Source organism: Pseudophryne corroboree, chromosome 2, assembly GCF_028390025.1.
Source record: "Pseudophryne corroboree isolate aPseCor3 chromosome 2, aPseCor3.hap2, whole genome shotgun sequence".
Classification (NCBI taxonomy): domain Eukaryota; kingdom Metazoa; phylum Chordata; class Amphibia; order Anura; family Myobatrachidae; genus Pseudophryne; species Pseudophryne corroboree.
The window spans coordinates 177,945,215-177,954,551 of record NC_086445.1 but is presented as its reverse complement, the minus strand read 5'-3'; the positions used below and the strand labels follow the sequence as shown (position 1 = coordinate 177,954,551).

The following is a 9,337-nucleotide window of genomic DNA, read 5'->3' as shown; positions in this document are numbered from 1 at the left end:
ATGTACTGTACTAAAAAATATTTTGTTTTTGTAAGTGTTTTATTTCCACCAGACAGTACTAAAAAATAACTACAGTGATTTGGAAGTCATTTTAAAAAATGTTGGGAAATATAAAATTGCAGGCAAAAAAAGATGCCTAAATTACCCTTTAAGCACAGACTGCTTTAGTTTGAATGGTTGCATAAAATATTTAAATAAACAACTCAATAAAAAAGTGAGGCTTTTCCTGTGTTATTACACTCCCTTCCTGTTACATATTATCCCCACAGATGAAAAGTACAATACAAAAGATATAAAACACAATAGAAGCATTTCTGAATTGGAAGGAAATTTATTGAAGTTCTTTCACACCATACAGAAAATACCTCCCCACAAGTTTGAAAACTTCCACAAATGAACATAGACCAGATATTACAACGAGTGAACATGGGGAGTTTTCAATGTTGTTTCTTGTATAGATGCAGGTTCAAAATTTAGTAAAAGGAACAAGTTACATTTTCATACTACATTTTGCTGCTAAGTAACTTTCTTGGCTTTAGAAACTTGAATAGAATTTGCCTACGATATTTGCAAGGGTGAATAATAGCACCGTATATTTCTACTGATATATACAATAATGGAAATTCTTTCTGAAAAAACTATAAAATGTTAAGTTCACCCTGAAATACTGTAAAATTGTCTTATTTTTGGGATCGAGGCATCAGTTCCATTCTAAGCATTGACCGAAAATGCCTGCACAGATTTTATAAGACTGCTACCCGGGGGGGTCTCGGGTTTACATGTCAATACTACACTTTACCTTACAACAACCAGACGGTTCTAGAGCCACTGGTGACACTCAAGGAGAGCACAGGTTGGAAAGGCAGTAAGAGGAATCAAAGAAGAGCTTTGCAAAGAGAGAAATGTGCTGCTTCTTGACAACCTCAGCAACCAACCATACCCCAAACATTGTTTAGTAACATAGTAGAACAAATACTTGGCACAACCAAATGCTTTCGCTGAAGCTTGATGACATAGGGAAAACCTGGCACTTAAATTTGATGCCTCTGTTCTGTAGGAAAAATAACATAAAACATTGAGTACAGTATGTTAGGAGGTATGGATAGCACTGGTGGCGTCATTAAACAGGGAACACAGCTTGTTAGTAATTCCTGCTGCTTCTGCTAGAAGATGTGGTTGTCATTGAGTAGGACTTCACACCACTGGATGATCCACCGCCACTGGAGTACTTGACAGAGCTGCCACCATACCCTGATCCGGCACCAAAACTTGCTCCTGAGCCATAGCCTGATCCTCCATAACTTCCATATCCACCGCCACCTCCGGAGGAGGAACTAGAGTTCACCACAGCTGTAAACAAAGCAAAAAAGGTTAAAATGTTATGTATAAGATTCTTAGTCAACTTCTCCTCAATCACTTATGCAGACTGGTCACAGAAGTGGCAAAGATTGATACTTACATACACTAATGGGGTTAACACCTTCACCAGCCAGCCTGTAAAAAAAAGAAGGAAAGGACATGAGAGAAGGATTATTCAGAAGATCACAACAATGCGTAGTCTGTATCCTTGTATTTATAATATTATGATTGATTGTTAAATGGAACCGATAACGCCAATAGATTTGCCTGGGCCCAGCCGAACACAATTCTTAAGGACATATCCAGGTTACAAACCATATCATATACGACATAACCAAAGGACCCTTTCTTTTTAAATTACCTGTTCTCCTCTCCTTCCAGCAGTTTCCTGTAGGTGGCAATTTCAATATCTAGGGCCAATTTCACATTCATCAGTTCCTGATATTCACGGAGTTGACGAGCCATGTCCTGCTTGGCCTTCTGTAGGGCGGCTTCCAGCTCAGACAGTTTCTCCCGGGCATCTTTCAGTGCCAGTTCACCGCGCTCTTCAGCCTCTGCAATCTGTGCTTCCAGCTTAGCACGCTAAATAAGGTAAAGAAACATGAAATGCTTTATAGGAAACTACTAACACGTTACCATACATTTAACACCTATACTAAAACTAGATTTTTTTATGCTTTTGTTTTTTTTCCATCCAGTACTATAAAAGCAAGTGTACAATCTCATCCTATGGAAAAGACTGAGTAAGAAGGATGCTAGGCTGATAGCAACACACAGCAAGCAGGTGGAATCAGCAGCCAGGTCGTGCACACTGAGCCAGGGGATGGAAAGTGTTATCACTTGCATTATTTAACAGTAGCAGCTGATCATACTATGATTCATGCGCCCACACCCTGCCCTCAAACTAAATTCTACAAAGAGATCTAAACGGTAGCTAATCCTGTTGTATGTCAGTTGGTTGCGTTCTCTTGCTTCCAGGCAGCATTAAAACACCTGTAATTGCACCTGCTATAAAGTATTATAATAACTGAACAACCATCACAAAATCATTGCATTATGTAAGGATATTAGTACCTGTAACTTGCTATATTAAGCAAAAATGAATAGGGTGATATTTTAGCATGGACAAGGTAGATGGGAAATCAATACTTGTCTGGATGCTGTCTCCAAAATAGATTACTAGTGATAGGTCAAGATGACCCGGGTGGGTTTAGTTGTCATTGTGCCTGATGCAGAGATAGATGGTTTTTCCGCAGTGCAAAAGATAAGCTCCACAGTAAGCTGTACATACAGCTCAGCCTGAGGCTCAATGGGTTTGAAGGCCTTCTACGTGGCTAGGATGATGCATTGTACATTTCAGAGTCTCCAGTTCTGATGTCAACAGGGCGGGATAAATGTTGTACCTGTGCCTTCACATTCTCAATCTCTGCCTGTAGCCTCTGGATAGCACGGTTCAGCTCGGAGATCTCAGTCTTGGTGTTGCGCAGATCATCTCCATGACGTCCAGCGGTGGCCTGGAGCTCTTGGAACTGCAGAGGAATAGCCAAGGACACATTTAGAGATCGTCTATGAGGCAGACATATGCACATAGCTAATTGTAAAGCTTTTGGGAAAGCCAAGTCTGCGCACAGTAATTATAACAGGCTTACTTTGTTCTGATACACGGATTCTGCCTCAGCACGGCTCTTGTTGGCAATCTCTTCATACTGACTCTTGACTTCGGCGATGATGCTGTCCAGGTCCAGAGCTCTGTTGTTGTCCATGGATAGGACAACTGATGTGTCTGAGATCTGTGCCTGTAATTCACGCAGTTCCTGCAGAGAAACACAAATATCTGGTTATAGAGTGGTTGCGGCACACTGGAGTTACTGATTCTGTACCAACACTGCCCGATGAGCACCCGATATATCGTATGAGCCGCCTGCTCGTGCAATATATCGGTACCATCGGACAGTGTCTATGGGTGATCGTGTATACCATGCGTGGTCCTGCAGCCCGTATATGACGTCACATATCTTCCGTTTTGCACTTGAGAGCAAAAGATATGTGACTGTCCTGCACACTCCGAGATGTGGGCGGATGTGGTCACAGCCGATACATCGTACAGTGTGTATGCACAATGTATCGTTTGCGATGTCACATCTGCCTGACATTTTGTAGTGTGTACCCAGCCTAAGTGTGTCTTGCTATAACAGATCAGACACAATAACACACATTAATTATGGAAGTTGCTACTTACAGCCTCATACAGTGCCCTCAGGAAGTTGATCTCATCGGTCAGACCATCGACCCGGCCTTCCAGCTCTACTTTGTTCATATAGGAGGCATCCACATCCTGTAAAGCACAGCAGATATTAGTAAATCCTATTTTGCTCTAGTGCTACTTAATAATTATAAAGGCACTGTTCCTCCCCCACATTATTATATTCTGCCTTTGTGATGTACAGGAACATTTCTCAAAACCAGCTAGTGACATTTTAAACATTTTGAACATATAATTGAAGTAAGATCATTGTCTTATTGGATCTGTTAGATAAATATATCAGGTGATATGTTATTAATGAATGTGTGCTTGCTAAGGACTACATGCAATAGCTCGCTACAGTTTGGCCCCTTTGGGCCCCCTGTTTGATGAGTAGGATGTCTTAATTAACTCCACTGTCAGTCATAAGAAGCATATGTACTTCACTAGAAATGCAGAATCCAAATTCGACTGTATATTTGGTATAAGTGGCAACAGTCTTGATACTCCACACTACATTCATGGGATGATGTGCACTCCCCTCCTTTCTCTAACATAGCGATGGTAACGGTGTCGCATTTTATATTTGTATTTTGTTTATGTTTTTTTGTGCAAACTTCCTGCTTTATGGTGTCTTCCTCTCTACCTGTCTGCTTATGAGGCTGTCAATGTTGGTGGCTGCTGCGCTCTTGGGAACCCGATACCCTGTCTCAACTTACTGTACCGTTACGCATAAGAGTGGCACCTACAACATATCTGTTTATACTCAATGCTTTATATTTACTGCATATCTTCTATGTTTGTGCCCAGTTATGCCCTTTTTGTACATGATGCCACTGTTCATATACTTTATAAATTGCACTTTGTCCTCCTATCATAGATACGGCACCCCTAACTTGTGTTTGCATGATATGTACTTTTTCCTGCTTAATTTCTTTTTTGTCTTAATTGTTTTTTTGTTGTTGTGTTTTGAAAATCTCAATTAACATTATTCAGTTAAAAAAAAAAAATTGTAATGCAATTGTAACATCTAATTTCTGGGCCGGAATTCAGGGGTGCAGCAGATCACATGCGGCTGCGATATCTCACAGATTCTCAAGTGTGAAATATGCAAATGCCAGTGTAAGCATTCTCCTTGTGCACTACCGTGCGACAAACTGAGCAAACACTGTGATGCCCACTTTGCTTATCTGAGCAATGCTGATGTGCACTGGTGGATCAGACTTCTCCACCATCAACGCACCATCGGTCACAACATCGATTCCTCGAGCAACCCCTTCCTGGTGCAGACACTTCCCTGTAACTTTCTTAAGACACACTGTGGCTGCAGTGCTGCAAATGATGTTGCAGCTGCATGCCAAAACAGGCCCATGACACTCCCATAACATGCCCGTGACACTCCCATAACATGCCCATGACACCTCCTCTTTTTCAGTAGACCCCTCCCAGTCTCCACTCTGGATCGCCCATGGTTTGCAGAAGCCGTCACAAGTAATAGTGATGTTGTATGAAAAAGTGCACGCCATTGTGCACATTGGTTCGTGCATGTGCAGTAAGGGTTTCCTATACTTTTTGCAAATGCGCACTAGCAAATAATTGCTCAACTGCACAAATATCGGTACTGCGTCCAACTCAGGCCCAATATTATTAAACACAAAGAACTCAAGGGAGAGAGTCCGGCTGCAACACTAAACTGAATACATGGAAGATTAATGTTTGCTTCATCCAGGAGCCTGGGAATGTTTGTCACATGGTGTATGGCCTGGCATCTTACTGCTAGGAAAACAATAGGTACAGTATACTGTGCAGGTAAGACAGCTCACCTTCTTAAGCACGACAAAGTCATTCTCAGCTGCAGTGCGCTTGTTGATTTCATCCTCATACCTGCCGGGAGGAAAGGAGATACATGGACTGTGAGTACACTTGGCAGGGAGTTTCCAGTGCAGAACAAAAAAACAACTGTACTGATTTTCTCTTCATTGTTATATAATATTCTCAGGAAACCAGGCAGCCAGGCGTTCTCTTTCATGCTCTGTTTAATGAACTAACCTCTCTAGCAACAGGCTATCCCAAGAATCAAGACATTTCAGTCAAGGACGGAACTACCAGACCTTGTAGTAATTTCCCTTGTAATTGCCTCTGCTTTGATACCTCCAGTTTATATAATGAATGTGGTGAGGGATCCATTTCACTGGCCTGGCCTAGTATGTGCCTCCAATATGCACTTTGCAGCTCCACTTTAATAAGTTCTGTGCATAAGAAGCCTTCAGAACCTCAGAAACACTTTCTCCAGACAGGAAGGGGTTATTTTTTGTGTATCAAGGGAGCTTTCAATATAAACTTTGGCAGCAGCCAGTGTTTGTACTTTAATTCTGCAACAATAGGCTGAGCTGTTACAATGAAACACTGTAGTGCTTCCTCCAGCTGCAGATGAGACATGATAGGTACTCTGCATGTGAGACATGATAGGTACTCTGCATGTGAGACATGATAGGTACTCTGCATGTGAGACATGATAGGTACTCTAAATGTGAGACATGATAGGCAGTGGTGTAAGTTTGTCCCAGTTGCCCGGAGGCGAGATAAATATTGGCCCCCCTATATTTAGATAAGTGTGTGTGTGTGTGTGTGTGTGTGTGTGTGTAGTGTTCTGTAAAAACACATTTCTTAGCAGTCATACCCATGACCTGTTACACTGACAGCAGACACTTAACTGATGGAGCTATTTGCTCCTGTATAGGAAGCATGAGAATTCTTACTATACGAACTTACGTGTAATTGTCAGAGAAGTAACTTCATATAGTTAGAATTCTCATATTTCCTATACAGGAGCAAACCGCTTCATCAGTAAGGTGTCTGCTTCCAGTGTAATAGGTCATGGTTTCTAATCCCGGGTGTGACATATGTAAAATGTGTATCTAAAGTATAATAAAAAGGGTGTGATTTGTAAGGTACAGGGACCAGTGAGGCAATTGGCTACTGATAAGAGAGTAGCAGCTATCCACTTAATTTAATGGTGTCACAGAATGGGAGGAGAGGTGCCCCCTTCAGAGCAGAAGCCCGGCGGCAGATGACTCCGTTGCCTCCCAGAGTTACGCCTCTGATGATAGGTACTCTGCATGTGAGACATGATAGGTACTCTGCATGTGAGACATGATAGGTACTCTGCATGTGAGACATGATACAGTAGGTACTCTGCACGTGAGACATGATAGGTACTCTGTATGTGAGACATGATAGGTACTCTGTATGTGAGACATGATAGGTACTCTGCATGTGAGACATGATAGGTACTCTGCATGTGAGACATGATAGGTACTCTGTATGTGAGACATGATACAGTAGGTACTCTGCACGTGAGACATGATAGGTACTCTGTATGTGAGACATGATAGGTACTCTGTGTGTGTAGTTTGTGCACAGAGAAAATAGCATGCAACCCTGTATACAAGCTGTAAGCATTCATAATATTGTGAGTAAATAAATAGATATTTATTTTATATATGTACATATATATGTATATATAATATAATGTGTATATATATATATATATATAATTTTATATATATATATATATATATATATATATATATATACACCTTGAGGATAAATATATGTTAGTTTCTATACCTTTATTTATGAATGAAAGTGAACAATGAGGTTTGAATTGATCTGATCTTTTCTGTGTCTCTGCCAAGCTATCTGTTCTCATCTGGGCATTTAGATTTACCTTGGTACAGATTACCTGCTATTGACTTTGCTGCAAGGGACACACCCCAGGCTTATCTACATTGTTTGTTTGGTTCCTCTTAGCCTCTGCTTGGCCTGCAAAGGATTTAGCAAACCCTCCCCTCTTTCCACTTTTCTTTAGCCCCATAAGGTGTGGCCGGCTGGCCGCAGCCCATAGAGAAACCATTTAGTTACAGTCATTTAGAAACCGTCAGATCAAAAGTATTTACAAGTACAGATTCCACATTAAAAATTGCATGTAGTATGTACTGGAAAATAAATGAAACATTTATCCCATACACTGTGCTGCATGCCCTGTTTTCAGGACTTACTTGTTCTTGTAGTCTTCCACCAGGTCTTGCATGTTCCTAAGTTCTCCATCCAGTCTGCCTTTATCATTGACCAAGCTGTCCAGTTGCCTCCTCAGGTTGGCAATGTAAGCTTCAAATAGGGGTCCAATGTTACTGGTCTTAGAGGACCCCTTCTGGTTTTGCAGAAGTTCCCACTTTGTCTCCAAAACTTTGTTTTGTTGTTCAAGGAATCTCACCTGTTAGCAAAAAGTTGCACAAAAGAAAATGTAAACTCATTATCCACTGTCTATAGCTGTGACAGGTGCCCAGCAGGCTGAATGAATCATCGGCTACAGCAGTGACAAGGTTAATGATTATGAGACAGCCTTTGACATACAGGGCTGCACAGTACTTTTGTGAATTACACCATCATGCATTTAGTGTAATTCACTTCACTGTATGGGATATTGTTCTATATACTGTAACATTACTTTATTTGATGAACAGTGCAATTTAACAGCATTGAATACAATTGTATTTGTTGGACATGAATATTGCTTTATTGCAATTATTTAGAAAATACTATATACAGCCTTAAATAGTTTTGTCACTCAACATGCCACAAGCATGGCTCTTTATCAGTGTCTCTTCCTCCTCATTATGACGTTGTGCTATGAGTAACGCACTTACCTTATCAATGAAAGAAGCAAACTTGTTGTTCAAAGTCTTGATCTGCTCCCTCTCTTCCTTCCTCACAATTTGGATGTTGGGGTCAATCTGCAGGTTCAGGGGTGTCAACAGACTGTGGTTAATGGTCACCTCATGTATCCCAGGTCCAGCTACATGGCCACCTCCATAGCCACCGCCATATCCAGACCCAGCTCCAGCTCCAGCTCCATAGAGTGAGCCGCCGCCACCAAAGCCAGATCTGCCGCTGGATACACCATAAGAGACACTCTTTTTCACTGAGCCCAAGTTGGACAAGCTGGAGCTGCTGAATCCTCCTGACCTTCCAAACCCTGCACCAGCTCCACTGGAGGAACGGGTCGTCTGGCTGATTCTAAATGAGCTACCACCCCCCTGGGGGACAGCAGAGCGGGTGCTGAAGCTCTGGGATTTATAAGCCATTGTGCTAAGTAAAGATGAGAAGTGAGGCTGGTGCTGCTGGTCTGTTAGAAAGAGCCAGTGTCTCTTAGGAAGTTGCTTCCCCTTTTTATGGTGGTTTGTCAGGAGGGGGGTAGGGGCTGAGGGATCAGCTTACTGTATGTCACAGCTAGGTGTGGCTGGCTGCCATCCATATTCAGTTACCTGCACCTTGGTCCCCACCTCCTGCACATCCACTCCCACTGACCTCTTCAGTATGTTTCATGTAAGCTGGACACACACATGAACACAATATTGAATCCACTGTACATACAGTATGTGCACTGGGATGTCATCATGCACTGCTGCCTGATACTCTAGCACTAGTGCGGTGCAAGGCTATAGTGTAACTTTTGCATGCAATGTCCCTGCAGAATCTGCTGTTCTCTGCAAGTTTTCCTTCGGACAATGAGGGAGTTAAAGAACCGGAGATTTGCATAGTTCAGTAGTTATTCACACAGTGACTCATGTTTAGATAAGGATAAAGAATTTACCACTGAAAGATTCAAAAACAAAACTAAATCAAATAATTTTCATTTACAGATCACAGTGCATTAATGTTTTATATCCAATA

The 9,337-nt window shown here is 41.7% G+C and overlaps 1 protein-coding gene across 1 annotated transcript; it reads right to left on the bottom strand.

Moving 5' to 3' along the window:
- Positions 1–311: 311 nt before the first annotated feature.
- Positions 312–8,828, bottom strand: LOC135006712 (keratin, type II cytoskeletal 7-like). Its single transcript, XM_063952052.1, has 9 exons — positions 8,311–8,828; positions 7,663–7,877; positions 5,425–5,485; positions 3,599–3,694; positions 3,009–3,173; positions 2,763–2,888; positions 1,721–1,941; positions 1,460–1,494; positions 312–1,350 (listed from the first exon to the last, which is right to left on the bottom strand). Exons 1-9 carry the CDS (start codon positions 8,746–8,748, stop codon positions 1,142–1,144), a joined length of 1,566 nt encoding a protein of 521 aa, XP_063808122.1. The 5' UTR covers positions 8,749–8,828; the 3' UTR covers positions 312–1,141.
- Between the last annotated feature and the right edge of the window lie 509 nt (positions 8,829–9,337).

What these genes read in the sequence shown, in the direction of transcription:
- LOC135006712 (XM_063952052.1), bottom strand. Translation starts at nt 8,748, where the DNA reads ATGGCTTATAAATCCCAGAGCTTCAGCACCCGCTCTGCTGTCCCCCAG. An exon ending in TTGCTTCTTTCATTGATAAG is followed by an intron (nt 7,878 to 8,310) that starts GTAAGTGCGTTA and finishes TTTTGCTAACAG; the next exon opens with GTGAGATTCCTTGAACAACA. An exon ending in TGTTAACCCCATTAGTGTAT is followed by an intron (nt 1,351 to 1,459) that starts GTAAGTATCAAT and finishes CTTTGTTTACAG; the next exon opens with CTGTGGTGAACTCTAGTTCC.